The following is a 19,211-nucleotide window of genomic DNA, read 5'->3' as shown; positions in this document are numbered from 1 at the left end:
GCCAGGGTAGCCATTTCTTTTAATCCTGATTCAGTAATGTAGATTGGGATCTTTTGATTAGACGGAGATGTGACTACGCATGCCAGGTGGGTCTTGATTAGTTTACTGGAATCCTTTAAAAAAGGAAACATTTTGTAGAGAGAGCCAGGTACAACAGAACCTAGAGAAATGACAGAAGCCTCAGAGCTGACAGAAACTACGCAGCAGAGCTGAGACAGGTGTGGACATGTGGAGAACAGAGACACAGATGCTTGGAGCCCAACAGGTATTTCCATGAGATGTTAAACAAGCCATAGTCTGGAGAGAGCCAAGGGACGTTACGAGATGAAAGCCAGCCCTGGAGAAGTAAAGTGAGGAACCTCCCAGGATGGAGACTGAAAGCAACAGAGCCCAGGAACAAGGGACCAGCAGATGCCAGCCACATAAATTCCCAGCTGACAGAGGTGTTCCAGACCCATTAGCCTTTCTTGAGTGATATCTTAATTTGAACACTATCACTTCCTTGGAAATGTAAACTTGTAACTTATTAAACTCCCCTTGTGTGAAAGCTGTGCTAGTTCTGGTATATCGCATTCCAGCAGCTAGCAAACTTACACAGAATGCTTTCATTGTTTGTCAGATTCTTGTATCTGCAGCCACGTATGGTTGCAGTTGACAAAGGAGTACAGTTCTGATGTAAATATTTCCTGTAAGTTAAAGGATAAGACTAAAGTGATAACTAAAATATATGTCAGATTCTGTTAGTCAATGAAGTAAATAAATTCTTTACTGAATCAAGTAATAGTGTTTTAAGACCAAAAATTTTTGTGTTATTCACAACGTAATGGCTACAAACACCTCACATTTTTAAGTTCAATCTGCATTTACATTTTCTCCATCACTTTCATCAATCTGGACAAAAAAACAAAACAATAAATCAAGTCTTCATTTTGTAGTATTTGCCAGTTTCTATAGAATGAGTATTCCCACAGTGACCAGTTTCAAGTAATCACTGTGACATTATTGAACATAGAGTTGGGGAAAGATGTGCCACAACCCATCATTGTGTTGTTTCTTCACCATGCAGATAGATATGAAAAACTTCAAGAGCATACCATATATAGTAAAATGTATTAAAATACTTAGGAAATGATGAATTTTTAGTATTTATTTCTTTCATTTAAAATTTAATGTATTTAAGTTTATATAATTTAATTTTTTATAACAGCTGTGTTTAATAACGAGCTCAAAAGTTCTTGAAACTTTAATAATTGACTCTCAGAAGCCAGTAGAACAGGCTCCAGCACACAACTGCCTGTGGGTCATCTATGTGGAGCTGTCCAGTGAATTTATGCATCTTTTACTTAGAAGATGGGTCCAAACTATAGATACTAATTCAGTAATCATTAGCATGTACGTGTCATTAAAGCCTTGGGAATATATAATACTGTCCAGCAAGAGAAAGTAAAATGTGTGAATAGAGTGAGAAGAGATCCAAGAGCAAAGCCCTGGAGTAACAGTGGACAGGGTGGGGAAGAAGTGCCAGAGGCAGACTGAGCAAAGTCATGTAAACAAGGGAAGAAGCATTTTGTTTATTTGTTTATTTATTTACAATCTGCAGATCTTGTTAAAATATAATCTCAGTATTTATTTATTTAGAATCTGCATTTTGTTGGAATTTATTCACAGAGCATATATTCTATCCAAAATGAACAGTTTCTCATAGTATCCTCACTTAGTTGCTCAATCATCATCACTCTCAACTATAGACAATTTTCATTGCTCCAAAGAGAAAAATAACAGATACACCCACACCAAAGAGAAAACCCAAAACTCCCCTTAACTCTTATCCCCCAGTTATTTACCCCTAGTTTGCTATGAAATTAATGAGGTATTCCTGTCGAATATAGTCCATAGCATGCAATAGGTTGTTTATACTCCTCTGTTAACTCTTTGTAGTAGTGTCATACCTTTGAAGTAGTTCATGCAAGAACTTATTTATGTTTACAGTGCTAATCAGTGAGATACATACCTTAACCCCTTTCAATCATATTCACCTTCAGTACAGCACTATTGCTTATAATCCCGCTAATGAACTGCCATCACCTCTTAAACATTTAAGTTTAACCACATTAACAAGTCTGTACATTTTAGGTATCTGCTTCCCCTTCTCTAGTTTCTGTCTGTCTCTAGGTCCCTTATATTCTACATTTTAAGGCTCTGGGTTTACATTTTTTAGAGGGTTCATATTAGTGAAATCATGTTGAATTTATCCTTTTGTGTCTGGCTTATTTCATTTAGCATTATGTCCTCAAGTTTCATCCATGTTGTCATGCTTAAAGACCTCATTTCTTCTCACTGATGTATGATCCCATCATATGTATATACCACATTTTGTTTATCCACTCATCTGTTGATGGACACTTGGGTTGTTTGCGTCTTTTAGCAATTATGAATTATGCTGCTGTGAACATCAGTGTGCATATGTCTTTGTGTCACTGTTTTCAGCTCTTCTGAGTATATTCTTAGTAGTGGTATTGCTGGGTCATGGAGCAATTTGATATTTAGTTTTCTGAGGAACCACCAAACTGTCTTCCATGGCAGCTGTACCATTGTACATTCCCACCATCAGTGAATAAGTGTTCCTATTTTTCCACATTTTCTCCAACATTTGTAGTTTCCTGTTTGTTTAATGGCAGCCATTCTTACAGGTGTGATGTGTGAAATCTCATTGTGGTTTTGATTTGCATTTCCCTTATAGCTAATGAAGGTGAACATCTTTTCATGTACTTTTTAGCCATTTGTATTTCCACTTCAGTAAAATGCCTATTCATATCTTGCTTCCATTTTATAATTGGGTTGTTCTTTTGTTGTTGAGTTGTATCATTTCTTTATATATGCTGGCTATCAGTATATATCTTTATATATACTGAATATCGTTTCTTTATATTTATGGTTTCCAAATATTTTCTCCCATTGAGTTGACTGCCTCTTCACCTTTTTTCAAAGTCTTTTAAGGCACAGAATCATTTGATTTTGAGGAGTTGTCATTTGTCTATTTTTCCTTTCATTGCTTATGCTTTGGGTGTAAGGTCTAAGAAGCTACCTCTTATTGTAAGGTCTTGACAATGTTTCCCTGTCTTCTAGAAATTTTTTGGTACTGGCACTTTTATTTAGTCTTTCATCCATTTGAGTTAATTTTTATATAGGGTGTGAGGTAGGGGTCCTTGGGAAGAAAGCCTTTTAACATGAACAATAGAAAAGAGCCCTAGAAAAGTAGCAAAGGGTTGAAGGGTATCCATTGCATTTAACAGCAGCAGAATATTGGTTACCATATTAGTCAGGGTTCTCTAGAGAAACAGAACCAATAGGAGATATTTTAAATAGGAAATTTATAAAAGTGTCTCATGCAACTGTGGGGATGTGAGAGTCCTAAATCTATAGGGCAGGCCACAAGGCTCGCAACTCCAGTGAAATTCCTTAGTGAACTCTGTGGGAGACCTGGCTGACTGAAGAAGTAAAATTCTCTTTCCTTCCTTAAGTCTTCAACTGATTGGATTAAAACCAGTTGTCTGGATTCTCTTGTTGCAGAAGACATAACCTTAGTTGATGGTAGGTGTAAATCAGTTACAGATACAATCATTGGGCTGATGATTTAATAAACCAGCCTTCTGGTTTATTAACCAGACATGAATTATCCTTGCAGTAACGGTTAGGCCAGTACTTGCCTGACCAGACAACTGGGCACCATCACCTGGCCAAGTTGACACCTGCACTTAACCATCACTGTTAGCTTGGTGATGGTATCTCAGGGGAAGTGGTGGGTGGTGAATAAAATTTCTATTTTATAAAATAAGTGGGATGTGAAAAACTAGAGGCTGCAATTTGACTTAATTTCTTTGTAGGACTTCACTATATAGGAAAGGATTTGGGCAAGGAGGGATAAAAGGTAAAGAGCATCATTTTTATATTATATAGGGAAGGAGCCATGAGTTATAGGGATAACTAGTGAAATGAGGCCTATGAGAGGAGGGGGCCTTTTCTTGATAGAAAGACTAATCTTGAGCTGAAGAAATACCTTTTGAAATAGAAGAAAGTAAGTGAGGAACATTGCAGATAAAGATATGTTTGTAAATATGGGTGTGAGTTTGCTTTTAGATAGCATGAGCATTTACTGGTAGCAAGGTCAAACATATTCATACTTGCTTTGATATGGTATTGTCCTTGAGAACTCACACATAGGTCACTTGATAGTTAACAACTTTTGGTTTGTTTGTTCCTCCTTTTTGCTAGACTAGAAGAGTAAAGCTAGAGAATTAATCCTAGTAGATACTTGAGTCTCAAAGTAAAAGCTCTGAAATGGGCCTGAGGAAACATGCATGTGGAAGGTTATAATCAATAACTGATGTTAATGCCAACACATCTCTCAGTGTGCTTGTCAAGTTCATCATAGGTGCTCATGGCTGTGAAGTGCCTGTGGAGGACAGGGAAGACCCTTACTCCTGCAAACTCCTCAACATCACCAATCCAGGTAAATCTTCATTTTTCTCAGCCATGTGACAGCCAGTTATAATTTTGAAGTTGCATAGTTGAGCAGTATAGAATCTGGTTTTGGCCACCTAAAACTGGTCTTTCATCAGAATTTCTCTTTATCCTTTCTGGGAGATTTACTAATCAGAGTATTTAGAGACGCTTTACAGGTATAGAATTGCAAGGTCCAGAAGAGTTTATTTTTCAGTGTGATTCAGATGCACCTGGAAATTCCCTATGCATAGATAAAACCATAATTAATGAATTTTAAACTTTTAGAAAACTTGATTTCACCATCCTGTTAATATATAATAGCCTTGATACAAATATTTTCGATCAACTTTCTCTTTGCAGTATTGCTTAAGCTTCTGCGAAAGAAACACATCTAGTAAAAAAATGAAGATCACAAATAATGCTTCTTAATCCTTAGTATTAGAAGTTTGTGGGGGTTCTGGTGAGGATGAAAGGAGGTGATCCTAATTAAGTTCTCTATATTAACAGGTAACCAATTTTAGGAAGTTGATAATTTTATAACTGTCTTTCTTTATTAACATTTCCTATTATGTTCAGCTGTGGTTCTGAGGGAGGGTAAACTTTTCATATCTTAGATTTGCCAATTGTCACATCTCATATTTTTAAGTTTGTTAAACCTATTTAATTATATGTATACCTCACTCTTATAGGCAGTGATAATGTGGTGGCCAAAAGCAAGAACTCTCTAGTCCAGCTGCATGTCTAAATCTAGGCTCTGACATTCTCTAGCCATCTGAAGTCGGGTTAGGTATTTACCACTCTGTGCCTCAGTTTCATCATCTGTAAACTGGGGACTTAAGTACCTACCCCATAGGTATTGACATGAGGATAACATAAATTGATACATGTAAAGTGTTTAGAACAGTTCCTGGGACATTGTAGGCACTAAATATTGTTATTTTAAAGTGCCTCCCTTTTTATAAAGTTGGGATTCAGTCGCTTTTTAAAATAATTGAACCATAATATTCAGGTCTGTATTGTAAAACAGGGTTCCTGTAAAGCAGGAATGTCAATGAATTTAGTAAAAGTTGTCAGCAAAATTTTATGTATAATTGTGTTTTGGGGAGCAGAGGGTCTTTTAGCTTTCACTGCAGTCCCAAAGGGATCATAAACCTCAAAAGAATGTTGTATGGCTGGTGATGTAAGAGAAGCCTAGAACAAATTATTTTTGACAACCCAAATCAAACCAACCAAACAAAAAAGCTCACACCTTTAAATTAACCAGATCTTTATTATTTTAAGTACTATTATCTGTTAATAGTAAGAGAGTGGAAATAATAGAAAATTCTCATAGATGTAATGGTAAGTTAAACATTTCAGAATAAATATATAACAATATTGAATCTGATTTTATCTTTTTAGTTATTCAAGTTATTTGATGATTTAAGACCTCTATGAGCATTAAGCATTATGATACTGTGGAAATGTAGAAGTTTTGATTAATAGCATTATTTTTTTAACGTTTTTTATTGTTAAATATATATGCAAAGAAAAGAAAGAAAACACAATGATTTTCAAAGTACACTTCAACAAGTAGTTACAGAACAGATTTCAGAGTTCGTTATGGGTTACAAATCCACTATTTCACATTTTTCCTTCTAGCTGCTCTAAACACTGGCGGCTAGAAGAAATAGTGGTTTTTTCCTTTTCTTTTGAAAAATAATATATGCAAAATAATACATTTCAAAGCACATCACAGCAATTAATTGTAGAACAGATTTCAGAGTTTGGCATGGATTATAATTCCACAATTTTAGGAATTTACTTCTAGCTGCTCTAAGATACTGAAAACTAAAAGAAATATCAATATAATGATTCAGCAATCATACTCATTTGTTAAACCCCACCTGTTCTGTATAACTCCACCATCACTTTTGATCTTTCTTCCACTCTTTAGGGGTATTTGGGCAATGCCCATTCTAACTTTTTCATGTTGGAAGTGGCTGTCAATAATATGGGATGGGGGGATGAAACTAGTTGATTTCTGGAGAGGCTGGCAATTAATAACATAAAGGAGAAGGCCACAGTGCGTTTGATTTAGATAAAAAATATCTAGTTATGTATTATAGCTTGACTTATTACCTTTAATTGCCGTGCTCCTATTTTGGATAGGAATCTTTACTGAGTATTTTTAAAGAAAAAAGTTTTTGTTGTCATCCACTATGTTTGGAGTCTAGACTCTGACGTTTGTTTGCCCAGCACATGAGTAAAGTGTAAAATCTAATATGATGATCCAAATGATCTAATGGGACTCAAGAAGAAAACAGAATTTTTATTTATCTGAAGATAGGAAAATGAAATCTTTATTGATACTGAATATATACACTGTCTATAATATATCTTTTATAAACAAGTATATAGAGTATGTACAAATATTTAGTTTATTTCTAGAAGCATCCATATTTCTAAAGCACTTTTTTATTACTGCCGTTTATGAAAGGATTATAAAAATAATCACATAGATTTTGCTATCAAGCCCCCTTCATTACTTGGTATTAGTAAAATAAAAGTTTATATTTGTTTGGTTATGTAAAACTCCTTTTGTTATTACTTCCTTAGTTTTGAATCAGGAAATCGAGGCATTCAGTCTTTCTGAAGACGTTTCGTCAGGACTCTCAGAGGACCAAGTTGTCAGTGTGAGCTTCCGAGTTCTCTATCCTATCATTATTACCAGTCTTGGAGTGTTCTATGATGCCAGCGATGTGGGTTTCCAGAGGAACATCACTGTCAAGCTTTATCAGGCAGAACAGGAGGTATGCATTGCTTTGTAGCGTTTCTCATATTTTTCTTTTTTGAAAACATCAGTTTTTTTCTTATGGCACATAATAGGTTGGGAGACTTCCACCTTTCTTCCCTTATTGATTGCCTACATTATAGTGTAATATATTATACTGCTGGTTTGGGGAGAGATTATCTATGTATAAGTGTGTTATACCTAGAAAAGAAGTAATTGGACTAGATTAGAAGTTCCCAACTTAAATTCTCCTAAAGCCTAAGGAACCTCAAAAGTTGGTATTAGATATAAAAAATTTGGGACTCTTGGGAGTAAATGAGTTTTATTGTCACTTTCTTAGAATCCTAAAAGTCTATCACTGTAAGACAGGCTAACAGCTGCTTTAAATAAATAAATTTGTAGTAACAAAGGAAGTAAAAGATGAAAACCAATGAGTTTACACTATTTCTGATATTTGGCAAAATCTAATATACCTACAGGGTATATCTGAAGGAGTATAGTAGGAAATTGTATTTGAAAAGATCTATTCCTGGGTTTTAAACATATAGAAAACTTGAAAGAATTGTGCAGTGAACACCCATGTATCTATTGCTTTATCATATATAGCCTTTTATCAGTCTAACTTATGTTTTTGTGTATTTCAAAGTTGTAGATATTGGTACACTTGAACCTTAAGCACTTCAGTATGCATATTTGTTCTAGTTTGCTAGCTGCCAGAATGCAATATGCCAGAAACAGAATGGCTTTTAAAAAGGGTAATTTAATAAGTTACAAGTCTACAGTTCTAAGGCCATGAAAATGTCCCAATTAAAGCAAGTCTATAAAATGTCCAATCTAAGGCATCCAGGGAAAGATACCTTGATTCAAGAAGGCCAATGAAGTTCGGAGTTTCTCTCTCAAGTGGAAGGGCACTTGGCGAACATGGTCAGGGTTTCTCTTTCAGCTGGAAGGGCACAGGATGAACACGGCGTACGGGGTCATTTGCTAGCTTTCTCTCCTGGCTTCCTGTTTCATGATGCTCCTCAGGAGGTGTTTTCCTTCTTCATCTCCAGAGGTCACTGGCTGGTGGACTTTCTGCTTCTCGTGACTACGTCATTCTTCTCTGCTGTCTCTGGATCTCCCTTTTTATAGGATTCCAGTAAAGTAATCAAGACCCACCTAGAACGTCTCCACCTAATCCAATTTAACAACCACTCTTGATTGAGTCACATCTCCAGGAAGATGATCTAATTAAAGTTTCACGCATATAGTACTGAATGGGAATTAGAAGAAACGGCTGCCTTTACAAAATGGGATTAGGATTAAAAATGACTTTTCTAGGGTACATACATCTTTTCAAACCAATACAATATCATTAGAATTTAATAATTTGTTTAATTTTTAAAGATAAATTTACGTACAATCACTTTTTAAAAATGCATAAACCTGTGTAAACTGAACTTCTGTTGAAATATAACACATATCACCCTAGGAAGTTTTGTTTCTTCCCAGTTAGTTTTTACCCTATTCCCCAGAGGCAACCACTGGTAAGATTTCTTTTAACCATAGGATAGTTGTGCTTGTTCTGGAACTTCATCTATAAATAAAATTATATATTAAGTATTCTCTCGTGTAAGACTTCTTTCATTCAACAGGTTTTTGAGGCATCCACCTTCTTATGTCAGTGAATTTCTCCCTTTTGTTCATCGAATTGCTAAGTAGCATTCCAGCAATGTATGATGGTTTATTCCTCTCCTGTTGATGGACATCTAGAATGTTTCCAGGGTTTTCCTTTCTTCTATTCATGCAGCAAATTGCATTTCTTGATTTTGAGATGTTAAATCCACCTGTATTCCTAGGATAAGCCAGTTAGTCACAATGTATTTTCCTTTTTATATTTTGGTAGAAATTGCTTTGTATACAGCTTATGCTTGATCTTCCTTTTTTTCTTTTTATGCAGTCTGCTAGTCTCTTTTTTTTTTTACCATGAAATGTTTATTCCACTTACATTTTACTTGTTGTTTCTTTTAAAATTTTTATTGCAGTAGCTTATATAGAGCATAAAATTTCCCGTTTTAATCACATTCAAGTATACAATTCAGTAGTATTTGTTATATTCACAATTTTGTGCTACCATCACCAACATCCATTACCCCTCCTTTTTCATCATCTCAGATGGAAAGTACTCACCCATTAAACTGTAACTCCCTCTTCTCACTCTCCAACCTCTTCCCTTGTAAGGTATAAATCACCATCTGTCTCTATGAAATTTGTTTCCTTTAGGTATTTCATATAAGCGAGATCATACAACATTTTTCTTTTCATGTCTGCCTTATTATTTCACTCAACACGACATCTTCAGGATTCATCCATGTTGTAGCAGGGATTGGAACTTTATTCATTTTTATGACTGAATAATATTCCATTGCATGTATATGTCACATTTTCATTATCTATTCATCTATTTATGGATACTTCAGTTTCTTCCACCTTTCGGCTCTTGTGAATAATGCTGCTATAAACATTGGTGTACAAATATCTGTACAAGTACCTGCTTTCAGTTCTTTTGCATGTATACTAAGAAGTGGGATTGCTGGGTCATATGATAATTCTATTTTCAACTATCTGAGGAATTGCCGAACTGATTTTCACAGTGACTACACTGCTCTATATTGCCACACTTATTTTCTCTTTTTTAATGATCACCATCCTAGTGTGTGTGAAGTATAATCCCACTGTGGTTTTGATTTGCATTTTCCTAATGACTAATGATGGTGAGCATCTCTTCATGTGCTTATTGGCCATTGGTATATCTTCTTAAGAGAAATGTCTATTCATGTCCTTTGCTTATTTTTTAATTGGATTGTTTGTCTTTTTGTTGTTGAGTTGTAGCAGTTCTTTATATATTCTAAATATTAAGATTTTCAGTTATTGTCTCCTATTCTGTAGGTTTCTTGATGATAATTTTTGGTATACAAAAGTTTTTAATTTTAACAAAGTCCATGTTATCTATGTTTTCTTTTGTTGCTTGTACTTTTGGTCCCTTATCTTAGAAATCACTACCAAATCCAAGGTTTCAAAGATTCCCCCCTATATTTTCTTTTAGGAGTTTTATTGTTTTAGCTCTTATGTTTAGGTCCTTGATCCATATAGAGTGATAGTATGAGGTAGGTATCTAACTTTTTTATTTTTTGCATGTGGATTTCCATTTCCTGACACCGTTTGTGTAAAAAAAAACCCAGCATTTTTTCTCCATTTAATTACTTTTCACCCTTGTCCAAAATCAGTTGACTGTGGATGGATGGATTTATTTCTGAACTCTGTTCTTTTTCATTGGTCTTTGTGTCTTTCTTTATGCCAGTACCATACTGTTTCCATTACTGAAGCTTTGTTGTAAGTTTTGGAATCAGGAAGCATGAGACCTCCATCTTTGTTCTTTACGATATTGATTTGGCTATTCAGGGCCTCTTGTGATTCTGTATGAATTTGAGTATCAGTTTTTCCATTTCTGCCAAAACACTACTAGGACTTTAGTAGGTATTGCATTGAATCTGTAAGTACTTTTGGGTAAAATTGACATCTTAATAATATTAAGTCTTCCTTTCCAGTGAACATGAGATGTCTTTGTTATTATTTAGATTTAATTTTATTTATTTCAGCAATGTTTTGTAGTTTTCAGTGTACAAGTCTTTCACCTCATTGGTCAAATTTATCCCTAGGTTAAATTTTATAAGCTATTATGAATGGGATTGTTTTTTGTTTTGTTTTTTTATTTCTATTAGAGAATCTTCATTGCTGGTGGATAGAAACAAATGCTCTTTGCATGTTAATCTTATAGCCTGCAACTTGACTGAATTCATTTTCAGTTCTACTTTTCTTGTGGATTCTTTGAAATCTTCTATATAAAGGATTATGCCATATGCAAATAGAGATGGTTTTACTTCCTCCATTCAGATGATTCAAATGCCTTTTATTTCTTTTTTCTTGCCTAATTGTTCTGGAAATTCTTTACAGAACAATATTGAATGCCCATGGTGAAAGCAAGCATTGTTGTTTTACTCCTGATCTTAGGGGGAAAGCTTTCTGTTTTTCACTGTTGGGTATAGTGTTAGCTGTGGGTTTTTCATATAGGCCCTTTATAATGTTCAGGAACTTACTTTCTTTTCCTACTTTCCGGATTGTATTTACCATGAAAAGGATGCTGGATTTGTTAAAAGACTCTTCTGCATCAACTGAGATGATATATTTTTTCCTTCATTCTGGTGTGATATATTACATTGATTTTCTTATGTTGAACCACCCTTGCATTCCTGAGATAAATCCTACTGATCATGATGCATATAATTCTTTCAATATGCTGTTGGATTTGATTTACTAGTATTTTGCTGAGGATTTCTGAATCAGTGTTCATAAAAGATATTAATCTGTAGGTTACTTGTGATGTCTTAATCTGGTTTGGTATTAGGGTAATACTGGCTTCATAAGATTATTTAGTAAGAGTTTCCTCTTCTTCAGGTTTTGAAAAAGTTTGAGAATGAGTGCTGTTAATTCTTTGAATGTTTAGTATAATTCCCCTTCTGGTCCTGGGCTTTTCTTTTTTGATTACTGATTCAATTGCTTTACTAGTAATTGGTTTGTTGAGATCTTCTGTTTCTTCTTGAGTCAATACAGGTACTTTCTGTGTTTCTAAGAATTTGTCCATTTCATCTAGGTTATCTCATTTATTGGCATATAGTTGTTCATAGTATCCTCATCCAGTCCTTTTTATTTCTGTGGGGTCTGTAGTAATGTCCCACTTTCCATTTCTGATTTTTGTTATTTTTATCTTCTCTCTTTTTTTCTTTGTCCATATAGCTAAAGATCTGTCAGTTATATTGATTATTTTCAAAGAAGCAGCTTTTCATTTTGGTTGTGTTTTATTTTGTTTTCCCTGATTAATTTCTCTCCACTCTAAACTATGTTATTTCCTCCCTTCTGTTCTTTTGAGTTTAGTTTGCTCTTTTTCTAGTTCTTCCAGTTTTGAGGTTAGGTCTCTGATTTGAAGTCTTTCTTCTTTTTTTAATATAAACATTTAGGGCCATAAATTTATCTTGCAGCAATGCCTTTACTATATCCTATAAGTTTTGTTAGGTTGTATTTTCATTTTCTTTTGCCTTAAGATATTTCTTAATTTTGCTTCTGATTTCCTCCTTAGCCCAGTGGTTGTTTAAAAATATGTTAATTTCTACATAATTGTGAATTTTCCAGTTTTCCCTCTACTGTTTATTTCTAGCTTCGTTCCATTGTGGTCAGAGGATATACATTGTATGATTTCAATATTTTTTAATTAATTGAGACTTGTTTTGTGACTCTGTGACCATACCATTATTGTTCTTTTGTTTCTGGCTTCTTTTACCTCCCCAAATGTCCCACAGGTTCATTGACGTCTTTGCTTGCCTCATAACTTTGTTCCTTTTTTGTAGCAGCACAACATTTGTGTATAAGTATACATCATCGTTTGCCAATCTTCTTCTCAGTCAGTGCATTTTTCAGCCACCTGCATTCTTCAGGCATCATGTATAGTGCTCAAAGTTCATTAACACTCCCAATTTTAGATAATTTCATTGTTACCAAGAGAAAGAAAACCAATAAACACATCCTTGCCAAATAGGAAATCTTAACTTCGCTGTGAACTGTAGTCCCTTCCCCCCTTTATTTACCTCTGCTGTTACTTTGGCAGTGCTGATGTTCTACTTTTAAACATAGCCCATAGCATGCAACAGCAGTTTTCCTCCTGTACCCTGGACTTAAACACTCTTTGTACCTGAATCATACCTTTGAAGCAGTTCTTGCAAGAACTAATTTTTATTTCTAGTGTTAATCAGTGGGACATGTAGATCTGTACACCCCTTTCAATATTGTTCATCTTCAATATGGTAACATTATGTATAGAGAACCGCCTTCACTTCTGTCTCTTTGAGGTTGTCTTGGAGTTCAACCTCATTAGCTAACTGTTCACCCATCTCTAGCTTCTACATATCTCTAAGTCCCCTACATTCTGTATTATAAACCTCTGATTTACCTTTACCATGGTCATAAAAGTGGAGTCATACAGTCCTTTTGTGTCCAGCTTATTTTACTCATCGTTATGTCCTCAAGACTCATCCATCTTGTCATGTGCTTCAGGACGTCATTTCGACTTACTGCTGCATAATATTCCATTGTATGTATATACCACATTTTGTTAATCCATTCATCTGTTGATGGTCATTTGTTTCCATCTTTTGGTGATTGTGAATAATGCTGCTATGAACATCGGTGTGCAAATGTACTTGTGTCATTGCTTTTGGTTCTGGGTATATACCGAGTAGTGCTATTGCTAGCTCATAGGAACCACCAAACAGTCTTCCATAGTGGCTGCACCATTATACATTCCCACCAGCAGTGCATAAGTGTCCCAATTTTTCCCTCTCCAACATTTATAGTTTCTTGTTTGTTTAATAGCAGCTATTCTTACAGGTGTGAGGTGGTATCTCATTGTAGTCTTGATCTGCATTTCCCTTATAGCCAGTGAAAATGAATATCTCTTCATGTGCTTTTGAGCCATATGTATTTCCTCTTCAGAAAAATTCATATTTTTATCTTTAAAGGTGGGCTATTCATATCTTTAGCTCATTTTAAATTGGATTGTTTGTTCTTTTGTTGAGTTGCATGGTTTCTTTGTGTATACAGGATATCAAACCTTTGTCCAATATGTGATTTCCAAATATTTTCTCCCATTGAGTTGGCTGCCTCTTCACCTTTTTGACAAAGTCTTTTGAAATAAAGAAGCATTTGATTTTGAGGAGTTCCCATTTATCTATTTTTTCTTTTGTTGCTTTTGCTTTGGGTGTAAAGTTTAGGAAGCTACCTCCTATTACTAGGTCTTAAAGATGTTTCCCTACATTTTCTTCTAGAAGCTTTATGGTGATAGTTTTTATATTTAGATGTTTGATCCACTTTGAGTTAGTTTTTGTATAAGGTATAAGTTAAGGGTCCTCTTTTATTCTTTTGGCTATTGATATCCAGTTCTTCCATGCCCATTTATTGGAAAGACTACTTTGTCCCAGTTCAGTGTATTTGGGGGCCTTATCAAAAATCAGTTGACCATAGATTTGGTGGTCTATTTCTGCACTCTCAATTTGATTCTGTTGGTAAGTGCTTCTGTCTTTCTGCCAGTACCATCTTGTTTTGACCACTGTGGCTTTATAATAAGTTTTAAAGTCAGGGAGTATTAATCCTCCCACTTCATTCTTCTTTTTTAGGATGCTTTTAGGTATACGGGGTTTCTTTCCCTTCCAGATGAATTTGGTATCTAGGTTTTCCAAATCTTCAAAGTAGATTGTTGGAATTTTGATTGGTATTTGTGTTGGGAATCTGTAGATCAGTTTGGGTAGAATTGATTAACTGTATTTAGCCTTCCTATCCATGAGCAGAGACTGTCTTTCCACCTATTTAGATCTTCCTTGATTTCTTTTAGCTGTTATGTAGTTTTCTGTGTACAAGTCCTTTACACCCCTAGTTAAGTTCATTCCTAACTACTTGATTCTTTTAGTTGCTATTTTGAATGGAATTTTTTCCTTAACTGACTCCTCAGCTAGGTCATTGCTTGTGTATAGAAATGTTACTGATTTTTGCACATTAATTTTATATCCCACCACCTTGCTGAATTTGTTTATTTGCTCAAGTAACTTTGCTGTAGATTTTTCAGTATCTTCCAAGTATAGTATCATGTCATCTACAAATAATGAAAGTTTTACTTCTTCCTTTCCAATTTGGATGCCTTTTATTTCTTTGTCCTGCCTAATTGTTCTAGCTAGAACTTCTAGCACAGTGTTGAATAATAGTGGCGGCAGTAGGCATCCTTGTCTTGTTCCTTATCTTAGGGGGAAAGATTTCAGTCTCTCTCCATTGAGTACAATGCTGGCTGTCGGTTTTTCATATGTTCTCTTTATCATATTGAGGTAGTTACCTTTGATTCCTATCTTTTGGAGTGTTTTTATCAGAAAAGAATGTTGAATTTTGTCTAATGCTTTTTAGCATCATTCGAGATGATCATGTGATTTTCCCTTTCAGTTTGCTAATGTGTTGTATTACATTAATTGATTTTCTTGTGTTGAACCATTCTTGCATTCCTGCTATAAACCCCAGTTGTTCATAGTGTATAATTCTTTTAATATGTTGTTGGATTCAGTTTGCTAGTATTTTGTTGAGAATTTTTGCATCTGTGTTCATTAGGGAGATTGGCCTATAGTTTTCCTTTCTTAATAGCATCCACACAGTTTTGTTATTAAAATAATAGTAGCTTCGTAAAATTAGTTACGCAGAGTTCCTTTTTCCTCAATTTTTTGGAAAAGTTTGAGTGGGATTAGTGTTATTTCTTTTTGGAATGTTTGATAAAATTCCCCTGTGAAGCTGTCTGGCCTTGGGATTTTTGATGACTGATTGAATCTCTTTACTTATGATTGGTTTGTTGAAATCTATTTCTTCCTGAGTCAATGTAGCTTGTTTATGTGTTTCCAGGAATTTCTCCATTTCATCTAAGTTGTCTAGTTTGTTGATATATAGTTGTTTATAGTATCCTCTTATGATTTCTTTTATTTTGTCAGGGTCTGTGGTAACGCATCCCTTCTCATTTCTGATTTTATTTATTTGCATCCTCTCTTTTTTTTTTCTTTGTCATTCTTGCTAGTGGCCCATCAATTTTATTGATTTTCTCAAAGAACCAGCTTTTGGTTTTGTTGATTCTTTCTATTGTTCTTTTGTTCTCCCATTCCTTTAACTCTGCTTTAATCTTTGTTATTTCTCTTCTATTTGCTTTGAGGTTAGTTTGCTGTTCTTTCTCAAGTTCCTCCACGTGAGCAAATACTTTTTGTTACACTTCTTGGATGTGTATATTCATGTCTTTTGTCACTTTGGGGGAGTTTTCAGCCATTATTCAAATATTCTGTCTGCTCCTTCTTCCTTCCCCACTCCTTTTGGAGCTCCTATATATTGTTGCTATACTTCTTTTTGTCCCACAGGTCCTTTGGCTCTGCTCATTTTTTAATTCTGTATCTGCTCTTTAGAATGTATGGTTTCAGTTGTCCATCTTCTAGTTTACTGATTCTTTCTTCTGCCTGCTCAGATCTACTGTTGATCACCTCTAGTATATTTTTAATTCCTGTTATTGTCTTTTTAGTCCCTATTAGTTCTTTATGTTCCTTTTTTTGGGGGTGGACAGGCACCGGGAATCGAACCACGGTGTCCAGCATAGCAGGCAAGAACTCTGCCTGTGAGCCACCATGGTCTGCCCTGTGCTCTTTTTAAAAATCTGATTCCTCTCTTTCACACATCATCTTCTTGATTTCCTTTAGTTTCATGTCCGTGTTTTCCTTTGGATCTTTGAACTTATTTTGAAGATTTACTGAATATCTTAGTTGTTCCAGTGTCTTTGCTACCTCTGTTGTTTAATTTGTTCCTTGAATGAGCTGATTCTTCTGGTTCTTTGTATGACTTTCATCTTTTGAGAAAGATCTCTCAGACATCTTTCATCAATGTCTGCGCATTTAATGATTTTGATGTGCTAACTCTAGGTTGGTTGTGTTAAGGCTTTTCAACCCTGGACCCAGTTTGTCTTGAACATGTACAGTAGCCCATGGTTAACAGTTCAGCGTCTTTCCAGTTTCTCTGAGTCTGTGTATTGCCCTAGGCATACACAGTAACTTTCAAGATTTCCTGAGTTATGTGCAAGTATTTACTCTCCCAGAGTGGATTTTCTTTCCCCTGTTTCTCTTCAGGATTCCTGTGCTATTCTTCTTGTTTTTATACAGCTTTTTCCCTCCCTTGTGGATGTGGTTTGCTCAGCTCCACTCCAGTACTCCAGCTTTCATTCCTGGGTCCAGACTGCCTGTTAATGGCTCCACTCCCCCTTACTGTGCAGCTTTTCTGCCTCCAGTAACTTCAGGTTGGGGGATCCTATCCTGTACCGTTAGTCTGTCCTGCACAGAGCCAAATGGAGTCAATACACAAAGATATCCAATATTTTCATTTACTTGCACCAGCAATTAGACCCTAAGGAGCCAGGCTAAGAATGCACACAATTTGCCAGAGTTCCAACATGGGTCATTCTAGCTTCAGAGAGCCACTTTGAATGCAAATGTGCAGACTGCTAAAGCGATGCTGTGGTTCTGTGACCTCAGGTGTTTGAATGTGTGTGGGCTGCAAATATGCACCGCAGGGATCTGTAGCTAGAGACTGCAGGAGTGTCTGCCATGAGTCACATAAACCACACAGATGTGATTGTGAACCTGGGAGGAGTCCAGATCAGTAAATTCATCCCAGTGTTCTCCTACTCCTTTTGTGTGGTGGTGGTTTTGGCTTTTTCCAATTCAGCATTCATTGAGTCTTTCTCCAGCCTCAGTCTTCCTCTAGAGGTCCAAGATAGTTGAGTCTGCCTTTTTGTTTATCTAAGGGGCAATGTTTGTGGGGATATCTGACACCACCATGTTCATCTACTCCATTTACATTTAATGCAGTTATTGCTGTCACATTTCAGTTTTTCATTTTGCTTTTTATTTCACCTTTTATTGCTTCTTTTTTTTTCTTGTTTTGGGTTAGTTGAATATATTTTAGAATTCCATTTTAATTTGTCTTTTTAGCTTTTGGTGACATTCTTTTGTATGTATGTGGGCGACATAAGAATTAAAATATATGTCCTGAACTTATCAGTCTTCTTAAAGTTAACATTTGTAGCCCTTTATGTAAAATACAAGAATCTTGCAGCAAAATATTTTCACTTACTATCCCCCCTTTTTTTTTTACTGTACTTGTCATATGTCTTACATCTATGTACACTATAAATCCCACAGTACATGTTATAATTTTTGCTTTAGACAGCTAGATATATATGAAAGAAATCTAGAGAAAAAGTATTTTTTGTTTGTTTTCATGGGCAAGCACTGGGAACCAAACCCGAGCCTCTGGCATGGCAGGCAAGAACTGCCACTGAGCCACTGTGGCCTGACCAAAAGTAGTATTTTATATTTATCCACATATTTCCCATTATGATGCTCTTCATTTTTTTCCTGAAGATCCATGTTTCCATCTGGTATCGTTTTTCTTCAGCCCAAAGAGCATCCTTTAGCATTTATTCTAGTACAGGCTTACGGGTGATTAATTCACTTGCTGAAAATGTTTTTATTTTGCCTGTATTCTTTTTTTATTCTTGTGGGATATTTTCTGGGTTGACTTTTTTCCCCCTGTATTTTAAATATGTTATTCTCGTGTCTTCTGGCATCCATTGTTTCTGATAAGAAGTCAACCATCATTCTTATTTTTGTTCCCATATAAGATATATGTAATGTTTCTCCCTACTCTGGCTGCTTTTAAGATTTTGTCTTTGTTTTCACTTTAAATAATTGGGTTGATTGTGGAATTTTCAGCGAACCTCATATGTTAATGTAGTTTTTCTTTTTATTTTTGCCAGGGTTTCATAAGTTTCTTGAATCTGTAAATTATGCATTTTAACAAGTTTTGGAAATTTTGCTATTATCAAAAACCCTCTCTACTTCATTCTCTCCACTCCTGGGAACCAGTTACATGTATGTGATTCAGTGTTTTTCAGATTTAGATAGTTTCTGTTAATTTGAGTTCAAGTTCACAGATTATTCTGTCATCTCTCCAATCTGCTATTAAATCTGTCTAGTAGATTTTTAACTTTAGATACTGTACATTTTATCTCTAGAATTTCCATTTCACTCCTTTTGACAATTTTCGTTTCTCTAATATTTCCTGTGTTCATTTGTTATAAGCATATTTTTCTCCCCAGTCTTAACTGTAGTTATAATATCAGCTTTAAAATTCCTGCCTGCCTTATTCCAGAACTTGAGTCATCCTGAGGTCTATCTTTATTATCACCTTTTGAAAATGGGTAGCATTTTCCTGTTTTATATTGTTT

General features: G+C 35.2%; 1 protein-coding gene across 4 annotated transcripts in view; it reads left to right on the top strand.

Annotated features, from left to right (window-relative positions):
• Window positions 1-19,211, top strand: part of B3GALNT2 (beta-1,3-N-acetylgalactosaminyltransferase 2) — a 77,421-nt gene that overhangs the window by 9,970 nt on the left and 48,240 nt on the right. For all 4 annotated transcript variants that reach the window (XR_013179180.1, XM_077168404.1, XM_077168403.1 and 1 more), the window contains exons 3-4: window positions 4,410-4,510; window positions 7,102-7,295. Coding sequence is in view for 3 of the 4 variants with exons in the window: in XM_077168404.1 (XP_077024519.1) it covers window positions 4,410-4,510; window positions 7,102-7,295 (295 nt within the window). In the remaining variant the exon portion in view is untranslated. The remainder of the gene's footprint in view (window positions 1-4,409; window positions 4,511-7,101; window positions 7,296-19,211) is intronic.

The sequence above is a fragment of the Tamandua tetradactyla genome, chromosome 7, assembly GCF_023851605.1.
Source record: "Tamandua tetradactyla isolate mTamTet1 chromosome 7, mTamTet1.pri, whole genome shotgun sequence".
NCBI classification, from domain to species: Eukaryota; Metazoa; Chordata; class Mammalia; order Pilosa; family Myrmecophagidae; genus Tamandua; species Tamandua tetradactyla.
This window is presented reverse-complemented; position numbering and strand designations above follow the sequence as displayed.